This window comes from Trachypithecus francoisi, unplaced genomic scaffold (genome assembly GCF_009764315.1).
Source record: "Trachypithecus francoisi isolate TF-2019V2 unplaced genomic scaffold, Tfra_2.0 Lachesis_group17, whole genome shotgun sequence".
NCBI classification, from domain to species: Eukaryota; Metazoa; Chordata; class Mammalia; order Primates; family Cercopithecidae; genus Trachypithecus; species Trachypithecus francoisi.
In genome coordinates, this window is record NW_022681462.1 from 15,335,116 (window position 1) to 15,350,653 (window position 15,538).

The 15,538-nt window shown below is 46.4% G+C and overlaps 1 protein-coding gene and 1 pseudogene across 1 annotated transcript in view; both read left to right on the forward strand.

Moving 5' to 3' along the window:
- Positions 1-5,193: 5,193 nt before the first annotated feature.
- The window catches only part of SLC1A4 (solute carrier family 1 member 4), a 35,818-nt gene continuing 25,473 nt past the window's right edge, over positions 5,194-15,538 (forward strand). Inside the window, exon 1 of the mRNA XM_033239240.1 lies at positions 5,194-6,383. Within this exon, the coding sequence (XP_033095131.1) occupies positions 5,857-6,383 (527 nt within the window). The 5' untranslated portion in view covers positions 5,194-5,856. The remainder of the gene's footprint in view (positions 6,384-15,538) is intronic.
- Positions 10,617-10,733, forward strand: LOC117063094 (annotated as a pseudogene).

A 15,538-nucleotide genomic window follows, 5' to 3' on the forward strand; every position in this document is an offset into this window, starting at 1 on the left:
TGTTTCCATATCTCGGCTACTGTGAATAGTGCAGCAACGAACATGGGAGTGCAGATATCTCTTCAACATACTGATTTCGTATTCTTTGGATATACATCCAGGGATTGCTGTTTTCATTTCTAAGTTTTTGAGGAACTTCCACACTGTTGTCCATAATGGCTATACTAATTTACATTCCCACCAACAGTGTGCAAGTGTTCTCCTTTCTCCACATCCTCTCAACATTTGTTATCTTTCTTCTTTTTGTTAATGGCCACTCTGATAGGTGTCAGGTGATATCTCATTGTGGTTTTAATTTGCATTTCCCTGATAATTAGTGATGCTGAACATTTTTTATATACTTATTGGCCATTTGTATGCCATCTTTGGAGATATGTCTATTCAAGTCCTTTGCCCATTTTTTAACCGAGTTATTTGTTTTCTTTCTGTTGAATTGAGTTCCTCATATATTTTGGATATTAACCCCTTCCTTATCAGATGTCTGGTTTGCAAATATACTCTCCCACTCTGTAGGTTGTCTCTTCTGTTGATTGTTTGCTCTGCAGAGCTTTTTAGTGCGACGTAATCCCATGTGTCTGTTTTTCCTTTTGTTGCCTGTGCTTCGGGGTCGTATTTTTAAAAAACCATTTCCCATACCAATGCCATGATGCTTTTCTCATATTTCTCATATTTTCTTCTAGTAGTTTAACAGTTTCAGGTCTTAAATTTAAGTTTTTAATCCATTTTGAGTTGATTTTTGTATATGGTGTGAGATGAGGGTTTTATTCAGTTTTCCCAGCACCATTTATTGAGAGACTGTACAAAGCAAATTTCTAATAGAGTTGTCTAAAGAGACACCAGAGCTAGGGCAAGTAGTGACTTATGTGTGCTGCTCTGGCCCACAAAACACGAGTATTTAAGCAGGAATGTTACTGTGGATTGAAGATGGCTGCAAATTCTTGGTTATTCCCACCATTGAGTGGTGGGGTCTAATTCTCCCCCTTTGAATTTGGGCTGGCCTTAATGATTTGCTTGACTGACAGAATGAGAAAGAAGTAATGTTCTGGGACTTCTGAGGCTAGGTCAGAAGAAGTCTTGCAGCTTCTACCTACGTTTCTTAGACACTCACTTTGGGGGAAGTCAATCACTACATAAGAGATTTGACTTCACCAAGATTGCCATACTGTGAGGAAACCCAAGCTACCCACACTGACAGAACAAGAGATGCCCAGCTAGCCCCAGCAGATCTAAACCCAGTAGCCAAGCTGCCAGTCGTGTGAATGAATGAGACATCTTGGACATTCCAGACTCAATAGATGCAATGTGGGAAAGAACTGATGATCCTAATAGATAGCCACAACCTAGGCCACAAGCAGAGGACCCCAAGTGAGCTGTCCTAGCCATCTCTAGCCATTAAGCCACCCCAGCTTGGGATTTCAGTCATTGTGAAACAGAAATGAGACCTCCTGTTATGCCCCATCTGAATTTCTGGCCTATAAAATCATGAGCACAAAAAATTGGTGGTTGTTTTATGCCACTTCTTTTTGAGTGGTTTTTGTTTTATGCCAGCGTGGTTTAGGCTGGTTTGTTATGCAGCAATAGATAATTGGAACAGATGCTGAAGTAAGCATTTGTATTACTCAGTTATTGCTACAATAATGCAGTATAACACATGACTCTGGAACTCAGTGGGTTTCAATAAGCATTTATTTTTCTCACACATGGGTCTGTGGGTTGACTGGGGTGTTTTTCTTTAGGCTGTGAGGCAGCTGGGTTTGGTCAGGGCTGCTGGCTAAATTCAGGCACACTCCTGTCTTTGTTCTGGTGCCAGGCTGAAGGGGCAGCATCTACCCAAGGCATGCTGGGTCACATGTATGCAGGAGACCACACACGTTTGTGTGAAAACATTTTGATGCCTCCGCTTGCAGCACATCCACTTAGTCCACTAGCCAAGGAGCTAAATGGCAAAGCTCAAAGGCAATGGGGAATGCAAACTCTTATCTAAGTGGGAGAAACAAGGGAAGAAATTTTGGCTGAACAATACTTTAGCCTATCACGGGATCAGATGATGGTGGTAGTAATGCTGTCAGGCTCGATCACGTGTAAGACGTTGCTATAATTCAGTACTTATGCATCTAGAAACCAGAGAAAACACATATAAGTACTGTGGGGGAAAGGGTCTAACACAGGAATCAGCTTTGTTTTTTTTTTGGTTTTTTTGCTTTTTGCACAAAATACCTACAAACATGAGGCATGTAACATTATCAAAAGACCAAAAAATGCAAAAGGAGAGGAAGAAAGAGGGAAAAAGGTGGCAGAAAGTGAAACCCTTTCATAGACAGATATAGTAATACCACCAAATGTTGCTGAGGCCAGAAGAGGGCACCTGTTTCTTGGTTTGCCTCACAAGTAGGCAGAGTGGCTACAGGGCAGCCCTCTGGAGATAAAATGCCCCAAGAGACCAACTCCTTCCTAAGGAGAGTTTTTGCTAATTCAATGACAGATATACGTGGCATAGCATAAGGCACCCCCAAACAGTGCTCTCACACTCAGCACCACATGATGTCTAATAGTCCAGGGAGTTCCCCACTCCCAGTTGAGGGTTAACTGACTATTATTGCAGCTTTGGAGTGCACAGGTACAGCACAAAAAGCTGCAGGCAGCAAGCAGAGTTGGTGCAAAGGGGATTCAGAAAGGCTATGGGAGGAATGTGATATCTGAACTGGGACTGGATGGAGAGGCAAAACAATGTGGAAGCAGCACACAGTGCCACTTTTGCAGGAGGCATAGAGGGCACAAGGCTAGAGAGCAGGCTGAGGCGAGATCATGGTAGGCCTCGAATGTCAGGATGAGGAACACATTCTTAATTCAGTGGGAGCCACTGAAAGCTTTTGAACAAGAAGTGATACAAAGGAGTTGTCCTCCAATATCATTTTTCTGTGTTTCTTTAGTAACAGAAACTCCAATTTTTTAAGTGGGTGCATGCCTGTGTAAAACAAAAATTACTTTCCCTAACTTTTCTTGCAACAAGGTATGGTCATTTGACTCAATTCTTATCGATGAAATATAAGAGAAATAATGTGTGTGACTTTCAGGAAGTGTTTTTAAAGGGAGAAGGCATGTACTCATTTCTCCTTTTTTTCTCCTGGGTGAAAGCTGAACTTTATCCTAACATGTATGTTACTCATTAGGAAGATTAGCCTGGGGCAAGGCAAAATAAGGATGGTTGGAACAAGAGGAGCATTGGAGGTGGGAAGACTAATTAGGAGAACATTTCAATAGCCCTGATAAGAAGTGAGGAAATAAGGGCCTGGGGCTGGAGAGCCTGAGGCAGGAGAATGGCATGAACCAAGGAGGCGGAGCTTGCAGTGAGCTCAGATCGCACCACTGCATTCCAGCCTGGGCGACAGAGCGAGACTCCGTCTCAAAAAAAAAAAAAAAAAAAGAAGTGAGGAGATAAGAACTGAGCCAGGGTGGTAGCAGTGGGAATAGATGGGATGGGCAGATGTGATAAATATTGTGAAAGGAATCTCTGTGGGACTTGGCAATTGATTAGATGAGAGAAGGCGCCACAGAGGGAAGAATCAAAGTTCACTTTGAAGTTTCACACAGAGGTGACTGGGTCGTCAATTATGTTTTAACAGAAAGGATGAGCAGACTTGAGAAAGGCAACCATGAGTCTGGTTTTCAACATTTCAAGTTGGGATGCCTGCTGGATATTCAGGTGGAGATGTAAAACAGGCAGCTGGAGACTCATTTCTGGAGCATTATTTGAGAGTCTTTTGCATAAACGTGGTAGTCAAAATAAGGGAAGGGCTGATTGGCAAAACACAGTGTGTGTCTGCAGCAGAATTAGTCTTTCTTCAGTGCAAATATATGCAGCTCTTCATCTGACACCCCCCCGCCCCCCCCCCCACAGCCCCCCCCCGCCACCACACACACACACACACACACACACACACACCACACACACACACACAATCCCTACAAGTTCTAGCCAATAGCTGGCTGGCTCCAAGCAATAAAATACCCAGTCTCAAAATTTGGACAGCTCCTTAAAGTTCCTTATGAAGGCATTTTGATTTGCACAAATATGTCACGACATGTTTTAAGATGACCCCTTTTTAGCAAGAAATCTATAGTAAATTGCCTTCCTCCTTAATTGAGGTTAGCCACAATTAAGTCTTCCCTTGCCTGGCACAGTGGGTGGTGCCAGCTACCAAGGAGGAGCCCATAAGCCCAGGAACTGGGAAACCAGCCTAGGCAACACAGCGAGACCTTGTCCCAGAAAGAGAGGAAAGAAAGGAAAGAATGGGAAGAAAGGGAAGAAAGGAAGGAAGGAGAAAAAAAAAAAGACTTCACTTACGGAAGTCTTTAAAGAACAATTCACAAGCATAATAAGAAAATATAAAAATATAATAACTGTGACACAGTAAAAAGACTCAGCAGAAGTTTCCCTTGTAACTCGCGTGGCCAAAGCAGATATCAAATAAAAGATGAAATAAACAGGAAATCCACAGAACGTGAACAATGAGGAACCATTCAGAATGGCCAAACCGCCGTCTGGCTGTTTTCGCGCCAGGGCTCAGGCCTGGTAATGGAAGAGGTTAAAATCCAGTGGCTTCTGTTTCAGCTTGGGTTACGTGGCAGAAACCAACTGGAAGAGGTGGCGTGAGAGCTCTGTTTCTTCTAGAAGAGTTTTGCGTCTTAAACGCCCATACTGCAGACAGCTGCCAGGCGGGCAACCCAGCCCCATCCTGGTAGCCCTAGGACACACGCCCAGGAGCGCCCCAGTGCGCGCGGTGGCGCGGCCCAGGCGCGCCGGGTTTGCTGGCACCGCGAGCCCCCTTTCTGTCGCGGTGGGGCTGCGTTACAGCCCTAATGAGCGCGTGCGAAGGTTCCCCTCATTCATCCATCCTCCGGTCAATCCTTTGTCTCAGAGCCGGGCCTTGCTGCACACCATGGCGTACTTTACCGCACGAGCCCGTGAGGACCCCTGGAAGAAGGGATCTTCCGCAGGAGGGGACGCGGCAGCAGGACCGCCCTGGGCCCCTCACCGCGCGCGGCCCCCTGGCGGGAGAGGCCGGCGAGCTCTGGAGAGGAGCGCGGGCGGCGCGGAGGCGAAAGCACCACCTGGGAGGGAGAAACCCTCCCCTCCCACAGTCCTCAGGAGGAGGAACGCCGCTGCGTTCCAAGTTCTCCCGGGCCCTCTGGCCCCAAGGACTCAGTCCCGGCCGCGGGAGAGGGCCCGGCAGGTGCCAACGAGCCCGGGCGGGCCTTCAGCCCGCATTTCCCCGCGGTCGCCCGGAGCCGGCCTCAGTTAGCCGGGTTTAAGGAGGCGGCTATTGGCGCCAGGATTGCCCGGCGCCCCCCGCGCCCCCGCAGCCTCGGGTGGAGCCTCCTGCCCGGCCGCCCCCGGGGCACCCCCGACCCGGCTGGGGACCAGAGGCTCCCGGCGGCGGCTCCCGGGCTGTGATTGGCCAGCGCCGCAGAGGGCGGGACGGCGGGCGTGAAGTGGGCGGGCTGGGGCCACGGCCTCTCACGCTCCCGCTCCCGCTCCCCCTCCCTCCTCCTTCCCCGTCTGCGTCCTCGCTTGCGGCTCCCGCTTGCATCATCTCCAGCCCGCCGCTGCTCCGGGGAGGCTGGGCGCGGCGCGATCCTCTCCGTCCGCGGCTCCAACCCACACTCCGCGCTTCTCCTCGCCTTTCTCGCACCTGTTCCTGCGCCAGGCCGGGAGACCCCCGAGGCGGCTTCCCAAAACCTGCGAAGCACAGCTGGCCGACCTCACCATCGCCGACTGACCATTCATTGGGAGCCCCGTCTTTTGCCAGAGCCCACGTCCCCTGCCACCACTAGCTCGGAGCGGCGTGCAGCGCCATGGAGAAGAGCAACGAAACCAACGGCTACCTTGACAGCGCCCAGGCGGGGCCTGCGGCCGGGCCCGGAGCTCCGGGGACAGCGGCTGGACGCGCGCGGCGTTGCGCGGGCTTCCTGCGGCGCCAAGCGCTGGTGCTGCTCACCGTGTCTGGGGTGCTGGCGGGCGCGGGCCTGGGCGCGGCGTTGCGCGGGCTCAGCCTGAGCCGCACGCAGGTCACCTACCTGGCCTTCCCTGGCGAGATGCTGCTCCGCATGCTGCGCATGATCATCCTGCCGCTAGTGGTCTGCAGCCTGGTGTCGGGCGCCGCCTCCCTCGATGCCAGCTCCCTCGGGCGTCTGGGCGGCATCGCTGTCGCCTACTTTGGCCTCACCACGCTGAGTGCCTCGGGGCTCGCTGTGGCCTTGGCGTTCATCATCAAGCCGGGATCCGGTGCGCAGACCCTTCAGTCCAGCGACTTGGGGCTGGAGGACTCAGGGCCTCCTCCTGTCCCCAAAGAGACGGTGGACTCTTTCCTCGACCTGGCCAGGTAACACTCTCCACCTCGCCCAGGGCCCAGTGGGAGACGCCAGCTCTCGGATGCCCTCCAGTTCATACACACATATGCACTTAGGAGTGTATACTCCTAAGAGTTAATTCTTAGTTGGCTGCTGGTGGCGTTTAACGTTTTAAAAATATCAAAATGACGTCTGGAGTCTTTGCGTGCTGACCACACCTTTGCAAACAGCTGGGGCGCACCGCACAATAGAAAGAGCAGGGCCGCATCTTTGAGCAAGAACCAGTCCCCACCGTTAGGTGGGCGTGTGTTAGGGAAGAGCCCCACCTGTTCTTTACTCATACTCTCGCGCTGCTCTCCCCGGTAAAAATGTTCCGACCACGCCCCAGTGGCTTCCCCTCATTTTCTCCCACATGGTGCCTAAAAGCTTCTGGGAGCATTGGTTAAGTTTTGCCTGTTGGGTCATCTGGCTTGCAATCTATGGCCTTCTCTGTTACAGTCCTTGGCTGCAAAGGAAGCTGACAATTTTCTGCAGTTACCAATGGACCCACAGATAGCAGGACTGAGGTTAGTTGAGTGAGGTGTATTGCGCAGAAATATGCCTCTCCTGAGGGCTTGGGGCTTGGGACAGGTTGCTGTCCACCACAGTAAAGACCACTGCAGAGTGTTGTGTTTCAAAGGCCTTTCTTTGTGCCAAAGTGTGAGTTCTAGAGGGGAGGGAGAGAAGCATCTTCACTTAGCTTTGCCTGCTTTTTGTAATTCTTAGAAGTTGCATTTCGTCCTTTGAGATGATGTAGTATCCTTTCTGTGACTTATCCAAAACCTTGGTCTCTCCTGGTTTCTCCATTAGCCCAAAGTTCACAAATGGGAAAACTGCAGCCTGGAGGCATTTACTGATCTAACCAGGTTCAGTTGAGTGAGGAGTCCAGCTGGCTCCCTCTCCAGGTTTCTGATGATTTTGGATTCTGAGCCTTGGAGTTATTAATATATTTTGTCTTGAGTTATTGAGGCAAAGCTCCTCATTGCTGAGGTTGTGAAAAACAGCAAACCCTGGGCAAAGTGACTTGCCTTTCCACTGTTTCCATTTCTCCTTCTGGAAAATGTGATGGCTGTCTGCACTTAAGAGAGAGATTGTTCATTTAAATCAACAACAAAAATCTAGGACATCTGTATTTAAAAAAAAGAAAAGAAAAAGAAAGAAAGAAAACAAAAAAACACTCTCATGAGGGAGACCAAAAGGGCAGATAGTGGTGGCCTATTAGGACTTTAAGTGGATCACAGCTTTTTTTTTTTTTTTTAGAGTCTGGATCTTGCTCTGTTGCCCAGACTGGAGTGCAGTGTTGGGATCCTAGCTCACTGCATCCCCGAACTCCTAGGCTTCAGCAATCCTCCTGCCGCAGTCTCCAGAGTAGCTGAGATTACAGGTGCACAGCTGTAAACCCAGCTAGTTTAGAGATGGGGTTTCACTATGCTGCCCAGGCTGGTCTAGATCACAGCCTTTGTTCTGTGACTGGCAGCTTGATATTGGAGTCCAGACACTTTAAGTTTGGGAACTAACTTTTAGGTGAGTGCTGAAAGTAGGTCTCCTGAGGTTGAGAGCACCTTTAGCTTATTACCTGCAGGATGTCAGTCAGCTCTCTCAGGGAGGGAAGGCAATTCTGGGGTTGAAGGATTATTCTTTGCAGGGATCTGTGACCCAGGGAGGGAGATTGGATGTTCGGCTCTGCCCTGCTAGTGATCCGGCACCGGGAGCCTCAACAGGATCTTTTATCTCCAGAAGAGGGGGCAGTGGTGGTAGGGAGGTACCTCATTATCTCCAGCTCCAGAAGGGACTTCTTGTTTCCTGATCATCGTTTTCTAGTTTTAGACCCAAGCCCCTTCAGCTCCTGCTTCTGACATGAATGGTGTACCCAGCATCATAGCTTAGTAGTGTGGGTGCAACTTTCCAATGACTTGGGCCGCACCTGCTTGGAGGGCTAAGAGAGGCTTTGTTGTGGCTTGTTGGGATAGGTAGTGTTTCACAATTCTTCCAACAGCCAACTGCATCTAATCCAGCAGCTCACGGATAAAGGTAGGACAGGTGGTATATCCTATTTTGTGACTGAGGAAACTGAGACAGAGATTAAGTGATTTGCTCAAGGTCATGGAGTAGCTTACAAAGAAGAGATTAGAAGGACTGTGGGTCTCCTACCCCACAGTGCAGGATTCTCTCTATTTCTCCTAATCCCTCTTCCTCCAAGTCAACATGCCTTAGTAATGTCACCTGCCTAGTCTAGTGCGGCTATCTCAGAAATGCTTTCTCTGGGTCCAGAGAGGAACCTGGTAGGCATATGACTGGGTCAAGACAAATGCCCCTTTCCTCCAGCCAGCATGGAGGCTGAGCTCCTCGGGTGAAGGAAAGTATGTGTGCACCTGCTGAGGTTTGGTCTTAGGCTGAGCAGCTGGTGAAAGGAAACTAAGTCCCAAGCCACCCGGAAACGCTTCCTGAGTCTGGAGAGTCTCTGACGTCAAATTTTAAAAATTGCTTCCTTCAAGGAAACCTCATGGATGTGGATTTCATGTGACTCTGGGCATCTTCTTTGGAAATGCAGTGCCCATTCCTTTCTTCCTAGGGGCACATGAATGAAATGAGACTCTGCCAGTAAATACCTCAGTTATCCAGCAGGCCCTCTCCAGGTAGCTGCTCAGAACTTAAACACCTGGAAGAGTGGGAAAGGCCTCTGATGAGTCAGCATAGCTGCTGCCAAGGCTTTGTGCTAAAGTCGATACCCTTTCCTGATGGTAAAGTGCCCCAAAATTCCCCAGGGTCTCCCTGTCATGATTTCTAATTTGGTTTTTAAAGCTGGAACTACAAGTCAGAAAGAGATGAAGCTAGTAGGTGTTCATTACATGTGTATATATTTTTTTAATTCAGAATGTCATTGCTGAGTGGTTTGATGTCCCAGCACACAATGGATTATAAATAACAATGTAGAATAGAGAATTGAGATGAGAAGGCTGGCGCTAGAAGCACTGAGAAGGGATGGCCAATAGTAGCTGGCAGGTGGAAGAATCATAGTCTCTTCCTGAGCAGCCTGGAGTTCTGTGCCTGGGAATTCAGAACAGTATAGGACTTTCAGAACCATGTGTGACCTAAGTGGTTGACTTGTGGCTTTTCATCCAAAATGAAATGGTTGGGCACCAAAGAGACAGAAACAGGTTATCTGGAAACTAGTCATTGTGGAACTTCTTGGTCCCTAACAATGCTTACTGGTTGTGGGATATGTCCATAACTTTTCCATTCCTTGGTTTCCTCATCTTTATCATGGGAATCATGATGGTACCTACCTCGCAGGATTGTTCTGAGGGTTAGCTGTGTTGTGTCTAAGAGCTCTAAAGGTCTTCTGGGTTCTGAAGCTGTTAGAACAGTGCTGGCCCAATACCTGTGCTCTTGTTATAACTAGAGTAATTGGGTTTTCCAGTTCATCTGAGCTAATGGGGATGGCCCTCTTTCCATAACCTGAAATAAAGGTGGCTAGATGGGAAGAAAAGAAATGTTTAGGGGAATTCAAGATGACTTGAAGCTAATGTAGTCTTTAGATATATTGGGAACCACATGGCATCTGGAGGAGAAGTGAACAGTAACTGACTATGTTTTAGACTACTAATTAATAGATTCACACTATGGAAAACTTGAAAAGTGGAGAAAAGTCAAAACTAAACACAGAAGAGCCTTCCGTTCTGAAATGGGACAGAAGTCCCCACAGATCCTCACTGACATTCCAGTTTCTTTTTCCCCTGCCTTACATGCTTATGATCTCCAGTTGACCTCTGCTGTAAATTGAAGGGATTGAGGCAACTGGTTTCTAACATTCCTTTGGGCTCTAAAGTTTGTAGTTTTCAAATGGAGAACCAGGGTGTAACTGCCAAGGAGGCAGGTAGGGACAGAGCCTAGGCCCAGGGCTGTGGTCTGTGCTGGCAGCCAGAAGAATGGCCGAGGGCCACCATCTTGCAGTAGGATAGTAGGCTGTGGCCATGTATATAGTAAATACAATTAGGATTTTATCTGTTGCCCAGTTTTCTAGGGTTTTTTTTTTTCTCTGCTCGTGCTAATTTTCTTAATAGCAAACCATGCTCTGAGGCTTTCCCTTCTCAGAGGGAGGTGTGCTGGACTTACCTCCTTCTCAAGGACAGGTGTGAATAGGTATGGTGCTTCTCAAGAACACATTTCTTGAATAGGTGCAAAAAAAAAAACTATGAGAGGCTGAGATTTAATATTAGCCCCCTGTGCTTGCCTTGGCAGCACATATACTAAAAGTGGAACAATACAGAGAAGACAAGCATGGCCTCTGTGCAAGGATGACACACAATGCGATGTTCCAACGTGAAGCGTTCCATATTTTTTTAATTAAAAAAATGGTAATATTAGCCAGCAAAGTTGAGGAGTGAGTTGTGAACAATTTCTTTTCATTGTGACCTTGGCGGGTTGTTATAACTATGCCCATGTCTCTCTCTTCTATAGGCAAGATGAAGACTTAGCACATGTAACAAGGATCCAAATTAATTGAGTATGTGAGAGTGGGGGGTGGGTATAGTGTGGATGCCATAATGTAAAATGTATTTCTTATGGTAGGTCAAAATTAAAAACGTGTGAAACCTCTAAGATACACTACTTAAATCTAGAGGCCCAAGTCAGTCCAAACTAGGAGATAATGAATGAACAAGCTTTTCCAGCGCTATCTAGTGACGAAAAGAAAATAATAGCAGCTTGTAATTTTTTTTAAAAAAAAGGTTTTAACTCCTGACCATTTCTTTTACCACCCAGGAGGACACCTGAATAGTTTAGAGACAGAAAAAAGCATCAGTCTAGGGAGGTGGGTAGTGCTGAAGAGCAGACACTAAAGCCAACCACCTGGATTTGAAGCCCAGCTCTATGACATACTTGCTGTACATGCACAAGTCATTTGTCCTCTCTGTGCCTGAGTGTCCTTATCTGTAAAATGAGGCTAATGAGATCTACTATCTAGAATGGTTGTGAGGATTAAATGAGTTAATATATGAGTGCTTTGCTAATATTCTAGTGTGTCCCAGCTTCTCAGGGACAGCTGAGGGCTATTTGATATTGAGCATGAGTGCTGCTCTTAATCTAATTTCCCCCAAAAGTTCCCCACTCCAGGGGTTCAGCCCTACCCTTTCCAGCTGGAATCTAAAACTGGATGGAGGCCTTAAAGAGAGGATAGATTCACACCCCCATCATCAGAGTGCAAGTCCACCAGTCCCAGCCCTTCCTCAGCTCAGCCTTGTAGGGGGTACCAAGATCTGAAGGGGCACATCCCTGTTAACTGGCTCTGTAACAATAAATACTAGGGATAATAAATATTCATCAGGTGTACATACTGTGCCATATCCTGTTCTGAAGAGTCTTTGAAATTTTAATAGATTTGGTAAAGGAATTTTTGAACTTAAATAAAAGGAAGTAATTCTGGAACAAAATATGCCCAAGCAAAAGTAAATTGTTTTACATTCTTTTCATATAGAACAGAGAAATGTATACCACCCTTGACAATAGGATCAGAAGAACAAACAGTATCAGATGTTACAGAAAGAATGTCTTTGAAGTTTTTCACTGTGTGAGTTGCATGGGTCTGCACAGCACCTCCCACAGTGGTTCTACATTGGCCAGTTCAACCTCATTTCATACTAGTTTTTCTGTTTAAGTAATGTATTCAAAGATAGCACTGGAAAAGCTTGTTCATTCATTATCTCCTAGTTTGGACTGACTTGGGCCTCTAGATTTAAGTAGTGTATCTTAGAGGTTTCACACGTTTTTAATTTTGACCTACCATAAGAAATACATTTTACATTATGGCATCCACACTATACCCTACCCCCTACTCTCACATACTCAAACCAAAACACAGGCTCCACCAAACAATATTTTAAGTGTGATACATGCTGACATTTTTGTCTAATGTATTTCATCGTTTATAAAATACTGGTTAAAGCTAATACATTGATTTAATGGTCTACTGATATTTGAGAAACTTTGGCCTAATACATATGTAATTCAAGTAGATCTCTCAGGATCAAACAACGGAAAAAGGAAATACTTGCAAACTTGAATAAGATGAGGAGCTCAGTGCTTAGAAGCATCCTAAACCCAGTGAAAGTGGGTGATGTGCAGAGGTGAACACAGGATGACCATTCGGTCCTCCTGACTTCTGGACTCTGGATTTCAGTACTGTACATCTGGGCTATCCAATACAATAGACACTAGCCACATGTGGCTACTTAAAATTACTTCAAGTGTAAATAAAACTTAAAAATCAGTTCCTTGGTAGCACTGGCCACATTTCAAGTGCTCTATAGCCGCAAGGCTGCCATATTGGACTGCACAAATGCAGACATTTCAGTTGGATGGTGCTGGCCTAGATGGAGCAGAAATGGGAGATGCTCAGTGACTGGGCATTGGTGTCTCTATGTGCTAAATGAGGGGCTAGAACTGGATCACCTCTAAAATCCCTTCCAGCTCCATGTCTCTGATTTCAGAAGCCCATGAAGCTACTGTGTGAATGTAAGGAGTTGGGAAAAGTGCCTGAAGACAGAGCTCTGGGAAGAAAAATTGTTTGCCGGAGAGGCAACTGATCCTGGATTAGAAGAGAGCTCAAGAGTAAGAACCAGAGTTTACTGCAGCATCCGTGTCTGAAAACCAAAGGAGAGAGGGAAAGTAGAGGACAGAGAAACATGTTGCTTTACTCTGGCAGCCTCGTCTCCTTGCCCTTGGTGACAGCAGGAGGGCACTGCTCCTGCTCCTGGTCTGTGGCAAGCAGATGATGAAAGTGAAGGAAGATGCTTTCTATCATGCTTCAGCTCACTGCCACCAGGAGAGTCCTTCCCAGAGATTGTTATCTGAGAAATGAGCTGTATAATCTAAAAAAAAGTTCAGCCCACCCATTGAATGTACATATTTTTTAGTTGGAAAATCTCTATCAGTTATTACCATATTTTTATGTAAGTTTTTAAACAATTTCAAGGTATGATTTATATACAATAAATGCACCCACTTTAAATGTACAGTTCAATGAGTTTTAACAAATGGATAACTCATGTGACCACCACTACAATCAAGATACTGAACTTTTCCATCACCTATAACTCTTCTCAGCAATCCCCATTCTCCACCCCCAGCCTCAGGCAACTGACCTGCTTTTTATCACTATAAATGAGTTTGGCTGTTTCTAGAGTTTTATATCAACAGAATTATTCAGTATGTACTCTCCTTCGTCAGTCTTGTTTTGCTCAGCACAGAGTTGCTGAGATTATCCATGTTGTTGTGTATATCACTTGGATCCTTTTTATTGCCAAGTGGTATTTCGTTGTATGGATATTTCATAATCTGTGTATCCCTTCATCTGTTGATGGACATTTGGGTTTTTGACTATTATGAATAATGCCGTTATGCATACAGGTCCTTTCTGCAGGCATATATTTTTATATTTCTTGGGTAAATATCTAGCAGTGGGCCAGGCATGGTGGCTCACGCCTGTAATCCTAGCACTTTGGGAGGCCAAGGCGGGCAGATCACTTCAGGTCAGGAGTTTGAGACCAGCTGGTCAACATGGTGAAACCCTGTCTGCATTAAAAATACAAAAATTGGCCCGGTGCAGTGGCTCCCACCTGTAATCCCAGCACTTTGGGAGGCCGAGGAAGGTGGATCACGAGATCAGGAGATCGAGATCATCCTGGCTAACACAGTGAAACCCCATCTCTACTAAAAATACAAAAACAGAATTAGCCGGGCATGGTGGCGGGTGCCTGTAGTCCCAGCTACTCAGGAGGCTGAGGCAGGAGAATGGTGTGAACCCGGGAGGCAGAGCTTGCAGTGAGCCGAGATCACGCCACTGCACTACAGCCTGGGAAACAGCGAGACTCCATCTCAGAAAAAAAAAAAAAAAAAAAGATTAGCCAGGCGTGGTGTGCACACCTGTAGTCCCAACTACTCAGGAGGCTGAGGCAGGAGAATCATTTGAACCCAGGAGGCAGAGGCTGCAGTGAGCTGAGATCTGCCACTGCACTCCAGCCTGGGCAACAGAGCAAGACTATGTCTCAAAACAAAACAAAACAAAAACTAGGAACGGAATTGGTGAGTCCTATGATACGTGTATGTTTAACTTTATCAGAAACTGTCAAAACATCACATTCTTAGGAACTTGATTTTTGGGGGCCAGAAGTTGCTCTTTTGCTTCTGGACCCCTCTGTTCCTGTTGGATTTTGTAGACTAGATACTGTAGACAGTCTGAAAACAGGTGGGTGTGCTAGTGGCTGTTAAGTGTAGATGTTCTGGGTTAAGGACAGGGCCCGTTCTGGGCAAGATGGTACTGGGTTATTACTTGTAAGAAGAGATTGGGCAGGACAGATAGACGGATTAAACAAACAGTGTTGTGCTCTTTAGAAGAGAATGCATTTCAAGGCTGTGGGAAAGGCTGTGCTTGCACCAATTGAGGAAACAGCTAATCCCTGAATGATGTGAGGTATTTGCCGGGGAAATTGTTTCCCAGGAGGAAAGTGGAGGGCTTCTAACCCAACTCTTTTCTGAACTTCCCGGTCCTCATGGAGAGAGAACGTTAGAGCAGCTCTGTCAACAACTGAGGATTGTTGTGTGGTGGATACAGAACAGAGAGACGTTGGCACAGGGCCCCTTGCTGCTTCTGACTAGGGCAGCAAATGGAAATGAGATGCCAAACGTAGCCCCCAAGACTGAAATATGTAAGAAAGTTGCTTTGTAATGGAAATAATAACAAATGTAAATTGTTATTCATCTATACTTTGAAAACTAGCCAATATAAATTGCTAGTCCTTTTCTACTTTTTAAAAAGTAAATCTAGCTGTGATAAGAATCAAACTTCTGGTCACAGTTTTGCAACAATTTAATTCAGCTAAAGATTAATTTTTTTCTGCTTAAATGCAAGCATGTACTCTGGTATTCTCTAAATATGCTAAAAGCAATTCAGGTTCTGTGGACAAGTTTGGGAAATGCTGTGTTGCAGGCTGTATATGCTGGCCGTCCTGCGAGAGCACCCTAAGCATTCTAATGCAGTAATTTTTGCATCTTATTAACTTTATTGGCTGGTATATCGCTGTATAACAAACTACTACACATTTAACAGCTTAAACAGCTTAAAATCTCACATATTTACTATCCTACAGTC